At 37.0% G+C, this 22384-nt stretch overlaps 1 protein-coding gene across 1 annotated transcript; it reads right to left on the bottom strand.

Moving 5' to 3' along the window:
* Window positions 1-2649: 2649 nt before the first annotated feature.
* LOC115982605 (cysteine-rich receptor-like protein kinase 3) lies at window positions 2650-6285 on the bottom strand. Its single transcript, XM_031105247.1, has 7 exons — window positions 5523-6285; window positions 4924-5034; window positions 4696-4835; window positions 4405-4615; window positions 4077-4311; window positions 3311-3455; window positions 2650-3214 (listed from the first exon to the last, which is right to left on the bottom strand). Exons 1-7 carry the CDS (start codon window positions 6283-6285, stop codon window positions 2885-2887), a joined length of 1935 nt encoding a protein of 644 aa, XP_030961107.1. The 3' UTR covers window positions 2650-2884.
* Between the last annotated feature and the right edge of the window lie 16099 nt (window positions 6286-22384).

The following is a 22384-nucleotide window of genomic DNA, read 5'->3' as shown; positions in this document are numbered from 1 at the left end:
TGGTTTTTTTTTTTTTTTTTTTTTTTTTTTTTTTTTTTAACCATGGTGGGTTGGGTCGAAAAATCCCCTCAACTTGACCCGTGCACACCCCTAAGTATAGTATATAGTGTTCCAGAAAACGTTTTCTATTTTATTGGGCTTGTTTTGCATTGTCCCCTACAAAATATTTTCATACACTTTTGTTTTCCCTAGTACCAAATACCAGAAAATGTAGATACCATTTTTTGCCAAAACAAATTGAGCATTACCATAATAATAAGAAGAAGGAGAAGGAGAAGGAGAAGAAGAAGAAGCAAGGCTAACTAAATTTTGGAGAAAAAATAATTTGACTTTAGTTACATATGTACTATAAACCACATCGACTAATTTAGTCACAATTAAGGCTCTTTCTTCTAATTATTTATAAATTTCTTATCAACTGAGTATATGCCAAATGTGGGATTCAATACATACCCATAAAACACATACTCAACTAATTAAATATTAATTTATGGCATCAAATGTGGGTTTCAACTCATCGAATAAGAGATTTAGGGTTCGATCCCTTCCTACACTAAAAAACCAATTGTTGTCTTGGTTTGATGATAAAGAGCAATCATCAAAAGCAGTGAAAACATCTCTAAAAAATAATTTGGGGGCATCACACTAACACTATGTATCTCTAGTAAAAATGAGCATGGGGATACTAAAAATGACAATATTACGCATTTTAGGTAGATTTAGTAAAATACATTTAGACATAAATTTATTAGTTATTACTATTACAAATAGGACTGTCCAAGCAATCTACAAAACCAACCCACCTAGACAAATTGATCGGACTCAAACCATCCACCACCCGATCCGACTACTTCTGCAGTGGGTCCTTTCTTTCCAAAATTGATTCCAGTGGGTCTTATCCCTAAAACCCGAGCCACCTGACTTGATCGTGATATAAATAGCTTAAAGGTTGTTTTTCATAACATAAACTCTTAATTCTTCTACTATCATAATCTCCTTGCTCTTTGCCTATCTTTGCTCTTTGTTGATCTCTACACTTCATCGTTGATCTCTCAACTCTTCAACCGCTACTTTGCTAGCTCATCTCTGCCTCCATCGCTTCCATCTCTTAAGTTCGATCTATCCATGTCATCTCTCAAGTTTGTTTATATGTGGAATTGCTGTTTATTGTTGTTTTTGGTACTTGGATTTGTGGTTCTGTTCTTTGGGTTTGTAGATTTGCTATTTGGGTTTGTAGATCTATTAATTTTGTTCATCAGGAATCAAACTTTAGTGTTTGATCTTTGTATTTTGGTTGAAATCAAAGCCAACCGCCGTCCACTTGAGCCCGATTCAACTCAACCCATAGCTATTTGTAGTTAGCAGCGAGTCTAGAACTTCTCCACTCAATCTGATCGGGTTGGTTACGGGTTGGGCATAAACCCGATCCGAACCAACCCGTAGACAATCCTAATTACAATCATGATTTGTGGTAAAACATTTATGAGTGCAAAACTTAAAACCATAAAATTTTCCTTGTGCAATGTAAGTTACAAAAAATAGTATCAGCAAGCAGCTTTCTTGAAGTTTACGGAAGGCATTCAGCTATCCAAATGGTTGAAACATCATGAAACAATACAACAATCTAGTTCTAACTTAGTATTTTAGTAGATGGTCGATGTAGGTTGGAGTGGTACATGACTCTGTATCCTATGATATTCACAAGGGCTACCGGGTAGTGGCGGCTCCAGGAATTTTGTTTAGGGGGGTCATTAAGAAACTTAAATTAAAAAAAATTTAATAAAAAGATAATTTGAATATATTAAGTTATTGACAAAAAAATAATAATAAAACACGAAATTTTACAATTTCTTTTTACAAGTTTTCAAATTTTGAATTGTTACGTAATAGTTCATTATGAGTGTCTATTATCAATGTGGGTAGCTACGAGCTTATGACCATTTTATTTTTTTAAATTTGCCTAACATTTCTTATCTTTATGTAGTTGTTATTATCTATTTATTTTTGTTTTTATAAAAATATTTTAAACTAAATGACTAATCTCAATTCTCAATTCATTGGCTCCGTATTAATTATTGACACACACAATCATACTTATTCATATTACATAATATTATCTACTACGTGTCTACTTAACTAATCAAATGCTTAAACAATCACTAACTTTACAATTTTTTTCTTGAATTTTACTAACTTAAAAAAAAAAAATATATATATATATATATATATATATTATAATATGATAACAATACACAAACATGTAAAAAAAAAAATTCTCTCTATTTCCTAATTGTTAAATTATATTATATATTTATACTATACACACATCATAATTCACACAAATAACATTATAATAAAAAGTAATATATTTGACACACTCACACACATATAATATAAATTTATAATAAAGAGTGAAACTTACCATTCACAAACACTTAATTTTTACCTTTAGAGGCTGATATACTTGTAATAAGGGTGTACAAGATTTAAGTCAAGGTGTCAAAAAAAAAAAAAAACATTTTTAAGAATAAATTAAAGTATTAAACTAAACAAAATATTTTGCATATATATATATATATATATATATAAATTTGAAGTCAGGGGGTTCATTTGAACCTCCCTGAATAACCTGTAGCGTCGTCCATGCCACCGGGGACTATTACAAACAGCTCTGAGTCACTCAAACCATTTCAGCTTGTATTGTAGTATCTTTGAGCAAACAAATTCCATTGTGCTACCAATTCAAGTAGCAAAAACGTGGGATAGAAAATCCTGGAAGCAGAGAACCTTCAAGTTGGCAACAGCCACACCCGGTGGAATGGATCGAATGAAAGAATTTAAAGCAAGGGAATAAAGTTAAATATGTTTAAGAAGGTTTAAGTATTTATATAGGCTTAATCCCACTTTCTGTTGAGTTGTTCCCTGAAGTGTGAGTGTAGGACTCAGGCTGAGAATTGTAAGTTCTAGATGGTCTAGATTGACTGATTTCTGCACTGCTGGAATTGAGAAACGGCGGATGTGTTGGCTGAGGAATTTCTTGATTATCAGATAACATTTTCACTACCGTTGACATTGATGGCCGCAGCTCCGCAGAGGCTTGTACACATAGTAGCCCAATTTGAAGTAATCGAGATGCCTCCTCTTCTTGGAACTGACCCTCTAAGGCTGGATCAACAGCTTCGCATACCCTACCTATTCCATAAAGGTTCCAGACCTTTAAAAAAGATAGGAAGTAAGAAGGTTTTGTTAGGGGAGGATTATTTGTCATTGAAGCCTAAATTAGCAGAAATGCCAAAGGAAAAAAGATTACCATTTGTATGATGGAATGTGAATATTGAAAGAAGGTATTGTTCCTTTTTCCAGATACAACTTCAATTACCAGAGCACCGAAACTGTAAACGTCTGCTTTCTCTGTCAATATGCCGCGAATAACATACTCTGGGGCAATGTAACCTCTACATATGCAAATATGATTAATGTCAAATAAGAGATGTATTTGTAAGCAGAGATATTACATTGTATACTGCAAAGCTGTAAGGGTGGAATGTCAATCTGTGAACAGAACAAAAGGAAGAGGAATTGATACTTTACTAATATTGTCTTTTTCACTGTGGTAATACTTTCCAATAAACAAAAAGGACTTGAAAATAAGACTAAAAATTTGATCCTGGAAAAACTAATGCTTTCTTAGTATGTACCTAACATATAATTATATAACACAATGAACAATTACCTGTTTATAATGAGAATATCAACTTTGGTTCTACCGTCCCCTGAATTAATACATTATATGAAACACTTCGTAACAATGGCACCGAGAGAGTAGTTAACTAACACAGATTGGAGGTGTTCATCTAAACATCCTTTAAAATGCACAGAGACAAGCATGGCATTGCCTGAATTGCATATATAATGTAATGATGAAATATCTGTTCATGTTACAAAAAGAAATAACTAGGAAAAACCTTAAGGACCAAGACAAAAGAATTTTTCCCACATGAGGAGGACATTAAACACAGGAATGATAAATGCTATTCCGGACCAAGAAAGAAAACCAAAGATGGTCTTGCACTTACAGTGTGCCAGCAATGCCAGTGCTGATGTGTGTCTTATCTTCTGGAAATAATCTAGCAAGTCCAAAATCTGCAATCTTTGCCGTGAAGTCTTCTTCAAGCAGTATATTGCTTAATTTAATGTCTCTATGAATGATTCTCGTTTCTAATTCTTCGTGGAGATAGGCCAAGCCCTCAGCCGTACCCAATATGATCTTATACCTCACCTCCCATTTTAGCAGCTGTAACTTCCTTTTCGCTGAACCAAATAAGGAGACACTTGTAAGTACATAAATTAAGTGAGAAAGGGTTTTATTCTTACATAAATAGTAATTCAAGATTAAATTACAACCAGAAAAGTAATCATGGAGGCTTTGATTTGGCACATATTCATAAACAAGAAGGCTTTCAGGGCCTGCAATACTGCATCCCAACAACTTTACAAGATTTTTGTGATGGATGTCGCTGATCAAATTGACTTCATTGAAGAAATGATCCACCCATTGTCTGGTATTGAAGAAAAGCCTCTTAATGGCAACAACCTTCCCATCTGGCAAAACTCCCTATATTGACACAAAGAAATGTACCTAGTTAATTTCATTTGCAAAAATAAAAAGTCTCCAAAAAGTAGACCTAAAATTACCTTGTAAACAGAACCAGATCCTCCTTGACCCAGTTTCTTGGAATGGTGAAAGTAATTTGTGGCCTTTTCAAGAACTTCATACGAATAATTGAGTTTGGAGTTGTTCACAGTGGCCAACAAAGGGCCTAGTTGCTCTCTCTCTGAAACAAATGCCAGATCAAGTAAGCTATATATTAATTCCAGAGTCCAAACAAAGTCTTTCAAAATCTCATATATCAAAATAGGTACCTCCCCTCCTCTTTAGTACATTCTTCCTCACAATGAAGACAACCGTTGCAATAACCAGCAAAAGAGCCAAAGCAGATGATGTTGCAGCCAAAGTTATAGCTAACTTGCTTCCTAACATAGATTAACATGTTACTCCGTGAACCTCATTAATCAAAATAGAAGTCAAGCAATTAGCACACCAAATTATCTAATTAAGTAATCATTGATGTTGCTGAGATTTTTAGTGTATGAAGAATTTTTCACAAACACTTCTATTAAAAAAGATGTTAATGTTAATTCTAATGAAGAATTAATATTCTATCAAATTTACAATTGGTGAATCTGACCCAAAATGGAAAATTTAGAATTCATTATTGTACTGAAACCAAAATGGACCAACAACAAAGCATCAAAATTTATCCTTTCATGGCATAAAATTAGACAATATGGGCTAATTCAAATCCCACTTTTTAGTCACTTTGTGCCGCAGTGGAAATGGAATAGAATCTTACTTGAAATTTATAAACGACTAAAAAGGACAGTAAACATTAAAATCCCATTTGATTCGATGAAGGAAAGACAGAACAAGAAATGAAAAAATTCATTGGAACCAAACTCACCTTGATTACTGTTTCTAACAGGTTCAGTCGAATTGTAATAGAACTTTTCTGTTGAATACCTCAAATAACAACCAGTGTTCAGGACCCTTCCTTCTTCTTTTGGAGTACATGAACTAATGTTAGAAACCGCATTGGCCAAGCAGTACTCACAATCAGAACCATTCACAAATTCCCAACACTGAGCCAATCCATAAACCGTGACATTTTCTTTGGTCACAAACCCCACAGAAAACCCATCAAACTTAGGTGCTTCCACGCTTAGATTCATCACCAACTGATTAACATTAGCGCTAAAAACAGAACCATTCCCAACAAACTCTTGGGCTCCACACACGGTCTTGTCTTGCACACTCAAAGCCTCATTGAAGAAATAGTAATCATCGTACCTTAGATAACACCCATCATAGAAAAGTCTGCCACCACGGATGGCTCTTTGAAATGGTAAACACCTGAGGATCTGAGTCTTGCACCGAGCAAAGCAAAGATCACAGTCATTTTTAGTTAGATCTTTCATGCACTCACCAAAAGCATAAACTGTGGTATTACCAGTACCGTTCACTACAGCTGCGTATCTTTGTGTGGCGATCAAAGGGGTCACTGTGGTCATGGCTGCCAAGAAGTTGCTTATGTAGGTTTGGCGCTGTGGCATTGGGGAGGTTTTGTTGGTGCATATGAGAGCAGCCTCTGTGGCTCTTGGGTCGGAAAGACAAGGATTTACAAACAAACATAAGACTAGGATTAAGAGGAAGAGTGAATTAAACATTGAAGATGGATACAAAGATGTACAGACTAGAATGAAAGATCTTATAATCTTACATAGGTAGTTGGGATGCGACGTGCACAAAATGTAATTGACTATGGCACTATGAAGCTAGTGCTGACGATGTTGCTGTGTTTTTTCATTGGGTTCTTCTAGGTGATAACAGAATTTTAAAACATTTTCTCAAAAAGCAAGATTTACATACAATGCTTAGGCGATGTTTCTTAAGTTCCTATTTTAAAATTCTGTCGTATAGATTTTTTTTTCATGAAATAAAAATATATTTTTTAGTTAAATAGTCGCATGACTAGATCTTAAGATAAAAATCTAAAGAACAGCACCTAAAATATGTACTTAAATTTTGTCATTCCCAAAAAGTCGTAATAAAATGAAATAATAATAAAAAAAAAATACCGAAATTCAAGGTAAGTTAAAATAAATATGTTATAAAAATTGTTAAATCTTGTTATATAGTCATCAGTGCATATAATCCTGCACCCTCATTGAAATCGTGTTTTTGAAAACACAATTTCAATAAGCTTGTACAAATTGTAATTATCACTCAAATTATGAAATCATAATCATGTAATTAATTAAGAATAATGTTACAAATACAAACTATTTTACATCATTTCTACAAACTGCTAATGTGACAAATTCTTACTAGTTATATAGGTCCATCTCTAGCATTATTCATTAATTAAAATTATATTTTTAAAACACGATTTTAAAGGAATGTACGTTGATTGTTTGCGTAAATGTGTAGTAATCACTACTTTACAAAGAGATCCAGTCAAGGAGTGCCCTTATGATATTTATTAATGAACAATTTTAGGAAAGATTTTATACCACTTTTATGATAAATAAAAAAAATTGTAAAAAAAAAAAAATCAATTGCATTTTTTCTTTTTTCATAAAAACTTTCTTAATTAAAATTATTCACTAATAAATGTTGTTAAAGCATCTATTAAGTTTTTCTTTTATAAAAATATTATTATTCTGAAGTTTTATCGTGTTCTTAATCTTTTTTAAATGAAACTTATGTCTTGCACTTAACACGCTACAATTCAGACACGGTTCAAAGCGAGTCAAAGACAACAAATTAAAGACGTATCAATCTTTCTTAACATCAAAAGAGGTGGGTGTTTTTTATTTCAACGGTCAAATAAGAATGCAAAAGCTGTGGTCTCCATCGTAAGGAACAAGTAAGCCACCATTAGTCATGGCGTAGTTTCTACGGGGACTGATACAAAAACAGAATGGTCACGATGAAGGAACTAAGGTATTTTTAATTTAAGTATGCATTTGGCATGAATTATTTTTGCCAATTTATTTTACTATTCAACTTATTTTAACTATTATTTATGGATCTCATTGCACTGTTTAGTATTGTTTGTGGGTCTCACAATATTATTTTAGTTAACTTTTAAAGTACTTTCAATAAAAAATTTTCAATTTTAACAAAAAAAGAATCAAATCCCAAACAGACCCTAATATTAGTACTACTTTTGTTAATATGAATGAGAGACAAAGGAGACTGATACCGTTTCCAATTTAGCTAGCTCTCTCTTTACTGAACGCGCGTTATCAATTTTTTAGCTTTGAAAAATAAAATAAAATAAAAACAATGGGCACATTTTGTGCACAACGGTGCTGATACCGTTTCCAATTTAGCTAGCTCTCTCTTTACTGAACGCGCGTTATCAATCTTTTAGCTTTGAAAAATAAAATAAAATAAAAACAATGGGCACATTGTGCACAACGGTGCTCTCGACACATGATTCTTGTAAAAAAAATCTTGGCACATGATATTTACTTTAAAGAGTAGAATATATATTTCCATATATAAATACAGTCATAATAATGTCTTATTAATTGCCATAATAATCAAACTTCAAATTTAAAAAGTTTTTTTAAAAAATGAGGAAAAATCATATCATGTTAAATTTTTTGTGCATTACATGAGTTTACGACTAGTTACAAATAAAAAGGTGAATCTTGTGCCATATCTTAAAATTTTTTAGAACGTGATAGTTTATAAACTACTAGATTTTAGAAATAAAATCTTAACCGTAAGATAAACTCTTCTCATTTCAAGTGAAATTGAGAGGAATGTTGTGGCAATCTAAACACTATTAAATCCAAAAAAAAAAAAAAAAAAACCTATATAATCTGAAGATTCTGAACCATGAAATTAACAAAATAGAGTGAATTTTAAATGGATAAGATCTATTATAATTAATAGGAAAAACACCTTTTTGGCCCTATATTTTGGGGGTATTTTTGTTTTGGTCTTTCAAAAATATTTCATCTTGGTTAGTGTCATCATCTAAGTGATGAAAGTTGTTGATATGGTTGATGGAATGCTCACCTAGCACACATGTGGCTAGTAAAAAAAAAAAAAAAAATAGCCACATCAAAAAATATATATATAAAAAAAAATCTTTATTCAAAAATTTTAAAGAAAAAAAAAGCAAAAAAAAAAACTCAATTTTCAACTTTTTTTTTTCTTCTTTCAATCTCTTGGAAGCAACACTCACACTACATTTCTCAGTACATAACTAATTTTCTCTCTCTGTTAGCAATTTCTTCTTTCCACTAGCATCAACCAAAAATCAAACCCAACAAAAATTATCCCTAAAAAGTAAAACAAAAAAATCATTATTCAACAATTAAAAAAAAAAAAACTCAATCTGCAAGTTTTTTTTTCCTTCTTTCAGTCTCTTGGAAGTAACACTCACACTATATTTCTCAGTACATAACTAATTTTCTCTCTCTATTAGCAATTTCTTCTTTCCACTAGCATCAACCAAAAATCAAACCTAACAAAAATTGTCCCTAAAAAGCAAGAGTTAAAAAAACCCCCCAAAAAATTGCATCAACATTATAATTGAATTTTAAAGTGTCCATAAAAGAGAACAGTGGAGTGAAATGCCACAAAAAATTACTCTTTTTTTTCTTTTCTAATCCACAAAATCTTACTATTTAGCTTCAATTATCAAATTCAATTCCACAACAACCTTTGCACCAAACAAACTAGAAATAGATGATCAAAACTGCAAAGGATAGTATTAATTATAGTTGTAATATTTAGTTTTTTGTGCAATATATTAATCTTTTTCTGAGTTTTAAGAGCTTTGTAATTTTTCTCAATATTACTTAACCAATCACACCATTTAAAAGTGAATAGTTCAATGTCTTTTTGATTTATTTTAAGTCACTATCTCAAATTGAGATAGTAGTTTGTAAGCATTAAGAGTTCGAAAATATATTTTCGCGGCAATATAATTGACTTAAGTTTTAGATTGATTTTAGCTTCAAGCTAAAACTTGGCTTGAGTTCATATCATGATGATTAATAAATACTAGAGTAGCATAAAAGGAAAACAATAAAGACACAAAAAAGTCCATAATTTTTGTCATAATTTGTCATGTGGTAAGTTGTAAGTGGTGGAAGTAAAATGGTAGGTCCACACCTCCACCATTTACGACTCGCCAATTCGCTAAATGGAAAATTGTAGCAAAAATTGTGAACTTTTTATGTTCCTAATATTGCTCTAGCATAAAATAAGAACATATGCCTCTTACTTGTTATTTATTTTTTGGTGGAAAGCGGGATGATTTATTTAAAAACTGAGTTCATACAACACTTATAACTGTGCTGGGGTTACAAAGCCGAGTTTCCCCCAGGCCAGTTAAGTCCCTCATATATGATACATAAACAAAAGTGGGACATTCACCATACATAGTCATCCTATTTTGGAGATGGGTCCCTCGCTTTGCTAGAGCATCTGCACAGCCATTTGCCTCACGATACACGTGTTGCATGTGCACTTCCCATTCCTGCTCCAAAAGGTTCCATTAACTTTTCATGCATTATTATTTTATTTGTTTTGCATTCATTAAATTAAAAAAGAACAAAAAAAAAAAAAATTCAAAGGAATGTGTGTGTACTAGAATGTTTCTAACTTGTGGTTGACAATTGAACTATGTGTACCATTTATAGCTTAGATTAGCATGACTTGTGCACTTACTAGGCTTAGTGAACCAAGTGATGGTTCATTATATGATTAGTGACTACGAGTCTTGCATGTGACCTCTAACTCTATGTCTATTACTTGTTTTGATAGGAAGTACTAAAAAACTTTAAAAAAGGACATTAATAATTATCTTACCGATGTTTGCCAATATTTGTTGTATGGTAGACATTTCTACAAGGGAAACTAATTAATACATACATGGTCAATTGAATTCTTATTTGAATTTAGACACAATATACATTCTTATTTGAATTTTTATTTGAATTTGGCGCAAACTATTTTACAACATTTTTACAAAATGTTGAGGTAGCCAACTTCTTATTGGTTTTCGTCTAGACCTACCATTAATACCACTTTTTCATTTACCAATAATCATTCACCACGTCAATAATTTGTAAAAGAATTTGTATCTCTTACATTATTCATATGTCAAAACCCCCGATTCTTTTATTGGCATATGTAGCAATATTTGTTTTGTTATTATGAGTACAAATCTTCTATCTCACTTTTCATGCTCCACAAATAAAAACATGTCATGTGTATCCTAATTAATTCAGTTCTAATTCTTTCTCCAAAAAAAAAAAAAAAAATCAGTTTTAATTTTATTCATTTAATGAATCAAATACCAAAAATAGAAGAAATAAAAATAAATAAAAAAACTCGAGAAAACCCCATCACTCCACAAGTCCACCGCCTACGTTCACCACTACTAGTCCACTACTACATCGCCGATGATACTAGCAAGAGGTTGTCGACTCCTGCCATTCACAGCCAACCTTTGCACGCTTCTGACAAACACATCTCTTTGCCACTTCATCCCTCTCAAAACCCACTCACCACCACAAAAAACTCAGCAAACCCCATCTCCCCATCGATCCACCACCTACCTTCAAGGACAATAATAGCAAGAGGTGGCCAAAGCCTCCACCGCTGCCATTCACAGCCAACCATCACCTCCAACGAACCCATCTTTCTTCCATTTCATCCCTCTCAAACCCACCCACCCACCACCGTTGTCATCTTTACATTGAAGGATTATTAAGAATTTGTTGTGACTACTCAGATCAACCTGCAATAATCTCATTTATTTTCAAAATGGTATTGATGGTTTTGCTTTAAATTGATGGGAATGTTGTTTTCGATTTGGGTATTTGTTTTTGGCTGGAATTGGTGGTGGGTAGAAGGGACATGAGTTCGTTGAGGATGGTGGCTGGGTTTGAGAAGGGATGAAGTGGAAGAGAGATGGATTCGTCAGAGGCCGATGGCGGTTGCCCATGAATGGCAGCATCGAAAGCATTGGCCACCTATTGCTAGTGTTGCTAGCAATATAGTGTGGACCGGCAGTGGCGAATGTAGGTGGTGGACTTGTGGAGTGGTGGAGTTTGCTGAGTTATTTATTTATTTATTTATTTTGGGTATTTGATTTATTAAATTAATCAAAGTAAAAATTGAATTAACTAGTTACATATGACATGTTTTTATTTGTGGAATATAAAATGGAGAAGGAAAAGGAAGACAAAAGATTTGAACTCTGCTATTATTGTTGTCAAAATCTGTAAAATTGTCAAAAAATAATTTGGAAAGAATCCTTATTCTTCTAGCCATAGCCATAGCCATAGATCGTAGCAAGAATAAAGCAATGAGCCAAAGTACTAATTCCTTATAACTCCCCTACAAGCTGATGAGGGATGATGACATGACTTTCGATCAATTTGGAGTTTGGAGCTTGAGCACTGACAACCGAAGCAGCTGATGTAGAGTAGGTCTGCAGGCTAGGAACAATGGCAATGTCTAAAGTGTTAGTCGAAGAAGAAGGGCCACTTAATGGTTACATGTCCATTATACTATACAACAAATGTAGTGGGTGTGCGATCATGAGCCCCATATATAAAAACCAATAGTTACATGTCCATTGTGTCCGGAAATGAAGAATGATTTTCTTTAAAAACAACATGCCTCTTGTGCGCGTCGGAAATGAGACTATTGGGCTTAACCTCACTTAGGCTTACAACTTATTTATAAAGTGGGCTATAGGATTTCATACTTTGGGTCGTTCTCGGCACAAAAACTCAGAGTAATATCCCTCCTCCCTTCCTAAATGACTGTTTGTTCTCCATTTTTTCTGAACCCCTTCTTCTTCCCCAACTTCTCCTATTTATAGCTCTAAGTTAGTGGGGAGATCATGATTATTGCCATTGTTAGTGCAATTGAAGGTCCAATATTATCTGTTATAAGTGGATGTTTAGGTGAGAGTGGAATGCAGCGATTATGGCTTTGGAACTTGGTTCCAACTTAGGTGAATATGCTCGGTAGTAATGTTCCCCGAACTACCGAGCATCCTATGGTACGTTCGGACAAGGTTTCATTGATTGTTCGGGAAATTTATGCTGAGCATAGGTTAGGGGCCGAGGCTCAAAACTTGTATTTCTTGAAGGTAGTTTCAAGCAGAGCTTAGAGTGATGGGGCCGTGCCATTGGGCCTGAGCCCAGGGCCCATCTGGGTCTTGGAACCTCGGTGCCGTACATTAGTCCCCCCTTGATTAATACCCGGCTACAGGGAAGAATCAAGGAGCCAACCAAGCCTTTTGGTTTCGAAAGTCCTACGGCCAGGGACTCGTGCGGTTATGGCTTCTCATTAATGCTCTTCTTAAAAGACGCACTATTCCGGGGCACCAGGTTCAGTTGTCATTATTGCCTGACGGTTAGCAAACCGAAGCGACGCGCGTGTCGGTTATCTTTGGCATTCACAAGGTCTTTCGTGAATTGTGCCCGTTTATTGCTTGATTAAACATTCCCATGCCCTCTTCTGCTCCGGTAAATAGCTATCTTCAGAACATTCTTTCACTTTTTCCACCTCTGATTTCTTGAGCATACTCTTTGCCGACCACTTCTTTGTGCGCTTACACACCAACCCAGAGTTCCTTTCTCCCTTAGAACCCAAAGTAAGTTCTCTTCCCTTTCCTATTCCTTCAGCTTATTTCTTCGAGTTCCCTTTCATAGTATTAAGTTTCAAAAATGGGTTACTCTTATCTCCTGGAGGCCCCGGCTGCCTTGGCCACCTTTAGGCAAAAGTTTAATGTTCCCGATGACGTGGAAGTGGCTTACTGCCAAGAGAGCGAAATCGCTCTCCACTGAGGGCACGGTACAGCCTTTTTTCCTTTAATGGCAATTCTAGAGGGTGGGGTTAGGTTCCCCGTGGATCCCCTTTTGATAAACACACTTAGGTACTACGGGCTGTGTCCCGACTAGCTTCCCCCCAACTTTTACCGGGTAGTTAGCTGCGTTAGTAGGTTGAACCACACCTTTGATTTACAGTTAGATTACCATGATATTAACCACATGTATAGTCTCTGTGGGAACAAAGCTTCCAACTTTTACCTAAAAACTAGAGATAATCGGGTACGACTGATATCATGCCTACCTGATTCGAATAGGAACTCGGCCAGGGAGTTTGTCCTAGTGCGCGGAAACTGGTTTACCGGGGAGGTCCCCTGCCCTCTTTCACGGCATGAAGTGGGTTCGTACCAATCTCTTGACTTAACCGTTTCCCCCCCCCCCTTTTTTTCTTTTATTTCCTCTTTACTGAAGTAAATTTTCGTTATCGGATATTGATATAACATTTTTTCTTTTGCAGACGGAAAAGTATTCGTTCCGGACATCAGAACAGTCCACGTCAAAGACTTAAACTTTATCCTCCGTTTCGAGGTATTTGTGCACTGGGACAGACAGCTCCGAGCCTCGCACCTGATCCTTGGAGTAGAGCCCATTTATTCCACCTGGCAGTCCTTTAAACAAGCACTATTGGTTGACAGTCCACTTTTGTCATACATTGACGTTCGGTACGCGTATTTTTTGCCGGCGAAGCTTACGACCAATGAGGCGAGGGAGTTCGGAAAGCGCTACACCTACTCGGACGAGCTAGCTCCTTTGCGGGACGAGTCTGCAGAGTGCCTGTCTTGGCGTCTTCGAGAGTTAGCTCACGAGGCTATTCAAGAAGAGGCCCTTGTTCAAGAGCAAGCTCAGCCCGAGAACCCTGTTGCGGAGGCCGAGCATCCTGCGCTTGAAGCAACCAACTTGTTGGCTACAGATACCCATCTCAGCGAAGACATGGTGACTAGGAGGGTCATGACCATCGATCGTTTCGTGCCCGGTGCACGGCAACCCACCCAACCCCTACCTTATTAGGGTCGAAGCTAGGTGCCTCCCCCTCCATCCTCTTCTTAAGCTGGACAAGCTCGGAAAAAACAGAGGGTTACTGATCAACCGTCTACAGGTCTGGGAGACGTAGCCGTCTAGACTCCTCCTCGGCCAACAGGAGGTATCTTCATTCACGAGCCGCAAACCCAGGTCGGGTCGGGCGTTGCGTCCTCCTCCCAAGCCGCACCAACGTGGAAGCCTAAGTTTTTGCTGGATGTCAAGCCTCTGCCTTCAACCGCCTGTGTGCGGATGTGGGAGAAAGGCAAGGGTGGTCGCATTGCTCAGATGCTGGCCGAGGGTCTTCTTCTTCCCGACGACGTGCATGCTTTTGAGGACGGGTTGGAGGAGTCCGTGGGGCACCAGTTAGAGTGGCATACTATTGCGGTAACACTTTGTTCGTCTATTACTTTCCATTCATTTCTTTTCATTTCCGTACTAACTTCTGTGTTTGTCAGACTGCTCAATTGGCTCACATACTGGCTAGCCGTGCAAAGGATCTTGTCGAGGAGGTCAATCGTGAGAAGGGGGCGCAGGAGTCAGCTGCCAAAACAGCGAAGGAAAAACTGAAGGCAGCTGAATCTGCCGAGAAGAAGGCTACTGCCGCAGAGAAGAATAGAGCGCTGGCGGAGAAGAGATGCTCGGAGCTCTTGGCTAAGCAGAACGAAATAGACGTGAAGCTAGCCTCAGCGACTAGCCTCAACACCTCCCAAGCCAAGGAACTCACCGACCTGAGGGCAGCTTTGGAGGCCTGTGAGCAAAAATGGTACAACGAGGGGTTTGCCAATGCCGAGAAATCTGCAGAACCTGTGGTGGCCCAAGCTCGAAGGCTGGGTTTTGAGGCTGGGTGGTTTGCCACCCTGCAAACTCTGGGCGTTCCCAAGGATTCCCCCCTGAGAGCCCCTGCCAAATCCCCTTTCCGAGCCCCGTTACTACCGTGTAGGAGCCAACAGTGCCCGCTGAGGAGGAAGAAACAATAAGCATGAGGGAGCTGGTGGAACAAATTGATGCTCATGTAGAGCTAGATAAGATGAAAGCCACCAACATCCCGACTGTACAAGACCTACTCGGTGAGGACTTGCATTTTCCCGTGACCAACCAGCGGCAACTCGAAGCGACAGATCCAACCAGGCCCTCCACCTGATTAAGTTACTTGCCGTCCAGCTCTTTTCATGCTTTTACTTATTTTTACAGCATTTTTTATTTTATTTTGTTATTGGTATATTTGCCTATGTCACCGGGTTGTGGTGACTTAATGATTTCCTTATTTCGCGGGGATGACCCGTAAACGGTTGTCGAGTTTTGGCGATGAGACATTAATTCTGCTTTTTAATTCTGCTTTTAACTTTTTGAATGACGTTCTATTCGTTGCGTATTTGCTTAGATTATGTTTGTGAGCGTTTCACTTTAACCCTCTGTGCCACCTTTCTTTATCTATTTTTGTGGTTATTTCTTCTGTAGTAAGTTGGGCCGGGAGCTGTCTGCTCGGTGGGTTAAATCATGCCTTAATATATCGCATTTATACAACGGGAGTTAGTTTCCCTGACCGTAAATGGCATGATGCCTCAAAACCTGTTTCACGGTTCTCCCTTTACCGGCGATGAGGTTTTTGTCCTTCGAGTTTTTTTCTTTTTGTAACAATAAGGTTTCCACCTACTCGGTGATTTTGATCGAACTGAGGATGAGGCTTCTGTCCTTAGAGTTTTTTCTTTTTGTAAAGATAAGTTTTTCACCTGCTCGGCAATTTTGATCGAACCAAGGATGAGGTTTCTGTCCTTCGAGTTTTTTCTTTTTGTAACAACTAGTCTCTAACCCGTGCGATGCACGGGAAAACTATTTTGTATAAAGATGAAACATTAAATTACTTAATGAAAAATAGAAATCAAACTTAAGTTTAAAATGAAATGAAGAATTAAATCTTAAGAATTAATCAATATTTCCAATAAATTGAAAAAAAAAAAACTTTAAAAAGTGTTTTTTGGTAAGCCTGGCAATAGAACAGGTTGATAACGAAAACAACAATAAATGAAATTTTCCAATAGTTAGAAGCACCAACAACGAACAGGCAAAAAAATTTCAAAATTTCAATTTCATACTCTAATTGAAAAGAATTATAAGAATTGTCGTAGCAGCATAATTATTTTGACTCTAATCATCTCTCTGCAATAAATTTTTCCACAATACAATTAAGGACCAAAATGGGTTATGTATGAACTCCATATCCTGTTCCAAACCCAAAGACTCATCTAAACTACAATTCAATCAAATATAGAATACAAAACAGACACAAGTACCCTCTAATATAATTATTTACATAAAAAGAATTGGGTCGAAAAAAAAATCAGCACAATCTATTAAACAATAAAATTTCAATATAATCTTTGGAAAATATCTCTCCCATTGTCATCTTCATTGTTGTACATGATATGACATGGCTTCAAACTGTTGGCAGGAGGAGTCAGATGTTCCAAAAGAAACTCATTTGTTAACTATGGTAAAACTCATTCGATTGTGAACTATAGTAATTCTCATTGCATGTAGCAAGTACTGTCAACAAACCACAAATTTACTCTATCTTAGCAAATAGAAAAAGAGGCTAAAGCAAGGAAAAAAGAAGAATGATTCATGTAAAGCTTTACGTAGGCATTTGAATTGATGTAAGTGCTATATAATGTCTCAGTTGTAACCTTAATAGAGGACAACTCATTCAGCCCAGGAAAAAAATTTCAAAATAAAAAGAGAGCAAAGAACGAAGCATTGAAAATATTAGTTTGAATACCAAGCCACTGCATTATTTGGCAGAAAATAAGAAAAAAGACTATTCAATGCATTGAATTAAATACCTTAGAAACAAAGTTCTACCAAGCACCTATCTAAATTTGAATGCTTGAAAGTTGAAAGTAACGTTGACAAACTGCGCTTTGACCATAAGGCTTTCATTATAAAAAAAATTTGAAAAGAACAACAATCCATCCTTCCATTATTTCTATATCAATTGAAAATCTGGCAATTGAAATCAAATCTACTGATTAAGTACATTGGCTATTTAGCAGAACTGACATCTAAGAGTTTCTTCATCCTTTAATGTAGACAGCAATGACTTGGCCAAACATATTTTTTTCCGGTCGTTGGGTACAAACAGAATATTTTTTGTATCATCATAACTTATGATTGATACATAACAAAAAGTAGTCAATAACCAATATCAATTAAAACTAAGATGCACAAACCATAAAGTGGCTACAAACTAATGCAAGAGTAAGCAAGGCATTTTCTCAAACACATGGTGTGCACAAAATATTTCAATACCTTAGTTATAAATGTTTGTTATTATAAAAATTAAAAATTAAAAACAGAAAACAATAGCATGATTGTGAAGAAAAGAATTACCAATAGCAAACCACCGAAAAGATACAATTGTTTAGTGTTTTAATAACTCATGTCTGTGTCCATTACTCATAGCTTTCTTTTCCCTACAACCCATACCAACAATTTGCATTAAATAATCACAACAGAAAATCTTCTATCATTAGTAAAATTTTCTCATAATTTCTATCTTAAATAGCTCTACCTTTTCACTTTGCTATTGCTGGAATTTGCAGACAGCTTCTAAACTATATAGATTTGGTCTTTCGCTATGCATAATAGAAAGCAAAAAATAATCCGTGGGTTACTGAAGGAGGAAATTGGAAAAGAAGCTGGGGTCTGCAACCAAACAAAGAATCAAATAAAACCCCTCAAAAATCAAGATGCTACTATTAAAGAAGATTCGGTCAAACTAAAATACAAAATAAATAGAGACTAAACATGAAACCAAAGCTTGAGATAACCTAGAAACTTTAATTAAATCCCAAAATAATAATAATAATAATAATAATAATAATAATAATAATAATAATAATAATAAAGGTCTCATGTTAATACAAATAGAGCATAAACTAAGAATTCTTATGGTGAAGGACATCAAATACCGAAACTACACAATTAAAAATTTGCTAAAAACCCCTTTTTAAGGGCGTTGAACCAAAGGCCAACCATTCAACCATAGCAACCCAAAAAACCAAAAGTAGATCAAACCAACAGAATTCCTCAATTTCACTCCCCCTTACGAATAACAGAACAGATAAGAGGGAAAACAAAACTTGAAAAATTAAAGTGACATGATTAAGTTTAAAAGATCACTAACCATTAATACTTAGATAGGATTTCATCTTCTAGGGTTTTCCCTCGTATCAATAAATAGAGAGGAAAAGGGGTATGAACTAAAATTCCTAAATTGACAACAAACCATAATTGAAGAGAATATTAGAAAAAGAAAATAATACCTTTGTTGTGATGAAATTAGAGTATTCCACTTCATCTCTGCAAAGAAACTGAATGATTTAAATCCAAAGAGACGAATTAAATATATATATATATATATATATATAAACGAAAACATTTAATAAGTCACATCAGAATCCTATTTTCTAAGCCCTAATTTCTGAATTTAAATCTAGAACCAAAACCAACTAAAATTGTAAAATTTGAAAACGTATAACAAATCTAATTTACCTTTTAGATTTGTTTTTTTTTTTTTTTTTTTTTTTTTTTTTTTAAATCAAAGAAAGAATGGGAACCCATCAGTGGAGGAATTTTTTTTATCAGAGAAAGAGTAGGAACCCATCAGCAGCGGTGTTTATGGACGGAGGAGAATTACTTTTTCAGAGGAAGTAGGCCACAACCCGAAAATCAAAGAGAATGGCCACAACCCGAAAATCAAAGAGAATGGTGAAGGACCCTCAAAATCAAATTGCTATCTCTATCTCGGTGTTTCGCGTTTCTGTGTTTTTTTTTTTTTGGATGCAGCGGTTCTGTTTTTTTTTTGCAGAATAGAATCTATCTGGGGTAGCAGAGCCACAGGTAGAAGAGGAGTAGGGGGAACAACAGAGAGAGATACGTTTGCGTTTGAGGGCGAGACGAAGACTGAGAAATAGGTTTTATCGGGTTTGTTTTGGGAGAAATAGTTATTGGGTCAGAAAAGGGTTTTACTTTTTTTTTTTAATAATTTTATTTTTTAAAATAATGCTGATGTGGAAAAATGTGGGAGTTCCAAAAGTTTCGGTTTTATATATATATAAGGTTTCCACTTGCTCGGTGATTTTGACCGAACTGAGGATGAGGCTTCTGTCCTTAGAGTTTTTTCTTTTTGTAACGATAAGGTTTCCACTTGCTCGGCGATTTTGATTAAACCAAGGATGAGGCTTCTGTCCTTAGAGTTTTTTTCTTTTTCTTTTTTGTACAAAACATGCAATTTTCTTAAAGTGCAATGACGGAATCGAAAATAGCGTAGACAAGTAACTTCATCATTAACTTGACTTTAGCAAAGTACAAAGTTTCAACTTACACTTCAGTGTATGGATGGTCACGAGTAAAACTTCTTTAGGTTGTGGGCATTCCATGGCCGGGGGAGCGGCCCCTCATCAAGGTCTTCCAGGTAGTAAGCCCCCGCGCCGGCAATGACGATAATTCTGTACGGTCCTTCCCACGTTTGAGCAAGCTTCCCTGCAGCTACGTCTCGCATATTTCCCACGACCTTCCTTAGCACCAATTTCACGGCGCTGAATTCCCTACCCTTTACATCTTGGTTGTATCTTTGGGCAAGTTTCTCCTAATACTCCATGAGCTGTATGGTTACTGCCTCTCGGCATTCTTCTAACCAGTCCAAGTGCTCCATCATCAGGTCAGCGTTATGGATGGGGTCAAATCCTGCGACACGTGCACTGCACAAGCTCACCTCGGTTGGTATCACAACCTTCGCCCCATATGTCAAAGAGAAAGGGGTCTCACCCATGGATCTTCTAGGAGTCGTACGATAAGCCCATAAAACGTTAGGTAGCTCTTCAACCCACCTCCCCTTCGCTCGTCCAGCCTCCTCTTCAACCCGTTCAAAATCGTTTTGTTCACTGCCTCAGCTTGGCCGTTGCTTTGAGGGTATGCCAGAGTTGAATACTTGTTCTTAATGCCGAGATCGCTGCAGAAGGCCCGGAAAACTTTACTATCGAACTGTAGCCCATTGTCTGATACCAGTGAGTTCGGCACCCCAAACCTTGTGACTATGTTTTTCCATACAAACTTTTTCATGTCGATATCTTGGATGTTGGCCAAGGCCTCGGCTTCCGCCCATTTCGTGAAATAATCAACTACCACCAATACAAACCGACGGTTACCTGTTGCTCGGGGAAAAGGGCCGAGGATGTCCAACCCTCATTGTGCAAACGGCCATGGGCTGCTGACGGGGTTTAGACGACCTGTTGGTTGGTGGATTAGAGGGGCGTGTTTTTGGCATTGTTCACACCTCCGGACATATTCCGCGTCATCCTCCTGCATCTGTGGCCACCAAAACCCCTGGGTCATCATCCTGTGTGCTAAAGACCGCCCTCAACATGGCCACCACACACTCCGTTATGTAGCTCGGTCAGAAGTACATTTACTTTCTCGGGATGTATGCATAAAAGGTAAGGGCCTGCGAAAGACCTTCGGTACAATTTGCAATCTGCCGACAACCAGTACCGAGGAGCCACCCGATGAATCTTTTTAGCCTCCTTTTCATCGTCCAGAACTTTATCCTCGACTAAGAAATCTATGATCAGGTTCATCTAGCACAAATTGGTCACTGACACCATGGCCACCTCAACCCTGGCCGAGTCATAATCATTTTTCACATCAATACTTGGCTCCCTTATAAGCTCTATTTTGACGAGCCGAGGAGTATCCTCGGTAGCGGATGAGGCCAACATGGCCAACGAGTCGGCATGTCTGTTTTGTGCCTGACCTACTTGGTACCACCTTCACTATCCCGAACTGGCTAATGATTTGCTTAGCTGTACTCAGATAGGCTTTCATCCGAGAGTCCCGAGCTTCAAAGCTTCCTATGATTTGATAAATGACCAGCCAAGAGTTTGAATAAATCTCAACATCTTTTGCGCCCAGATGCAATACGGCCCTCAATCTGACTAGAAAGGCCTCGTATTCGGCTTCGTTGTTTGAGGCTTTGAATCCTAATCTGAAGGATTGTTCTAGTCGTATGCCCTCCAGGGTGATTATGACAATCCAGCTCCGGCCCCCATAGCATTCGAAGCGTCGTCTACAAACACCTTCCACGGACGACTTTCTGCATTACAGATTATCTTCCAGTCGTTCTTAGGGGTAAATTCTGTAATGAAATCAACAAGAACCTGTCCCTTCACTGAGCTTCGCGGCCGATACCTTAAGTCGAACAAACCCAACCGAGTTCCCTACTTGGATATTTGGCCCGTGAAGTCTGATCTTTTTAACAATGACTGTAGGGGATACTCGGTGAGGACAAACACCATATAAGCCTGAAAGTAATGCGGCAACTTCCTCGTGGTGTGCACCAGTGCTAACACTAACTTCTCTAGGGGTAGGTATCTCGTCTCGGCATCTACTAAGGTTTTGCTTATGTAATACACTGGCTGCTGCACTCCTTGGTCTCTTAGTAACACAACACTCACGGCATGGTCAGACACCGAAAGGTACATAAACAAATCCTCCCCGGACTTCGGGACCGTTAACATGGGCGTTTTTGCCAAGTATTCCTTAAGTTCTCGAAAAGCCTTGTCACATTCCTCGTCCCATTGAAACCCCTTCCACTTCTTTAGAAGTTGATAAAACGGTCTGCAGCGATCAGCAAATTTGGAGATGAATCGGTTTAGGGTGGCTAACATCCCGGTTAGCACTTGTACTTCCTTGGGATTGCTCGGCGGTCTGAGGCGATTCACGGCCTCTATCTGGTCGGGATTGGCCTCTATCCCCCGAGTAGAAATCAGATAACCCAAGAACTTGCCAGCCCCCACACCGAAAGTACACT

This window comes from Quercus lobata, chromosome 3 (genome assembly GCF_001633185.2).
Source record: "Quercus lobata isolate SW786 chromosome 3, ValleyOak3.0 Primary Assembly, whole genome shotgun sequence".
Taxonomy (NCBI): Eukaryota; Viridiplantae; Streptophyta; class Magnoliopsida; order Fagales; family Fagaceae; genus Quercus; species Quercus lobata.
This window is presented reverse-complemented; position numbering and strand designations above follow the sequence as displayed.

Coding starts and splice junctions, on each gene's coding strand:
- LOC115982605 (XM_031105247.1), bottom strand. CDS start 6,285: ATGTTTAATTCACTCTTCCTCTTAATCCTAGTCTTATGTTTGTTTGTA. Junction 4,312..4,404: donor CCTCCATGATTACTTTTCTG/GTTGTAATTTAA, acceptor TATTTGGTTCAG/CGAAAAGGAAGTTACAGCTG. Junction 3,456..4,076: donor ACTGGCATTGCTGGCACACT/GTAAGTGCAAGA, acceptor TTGCATATGTAG/AGGTTACATTGCCCCAGAGT.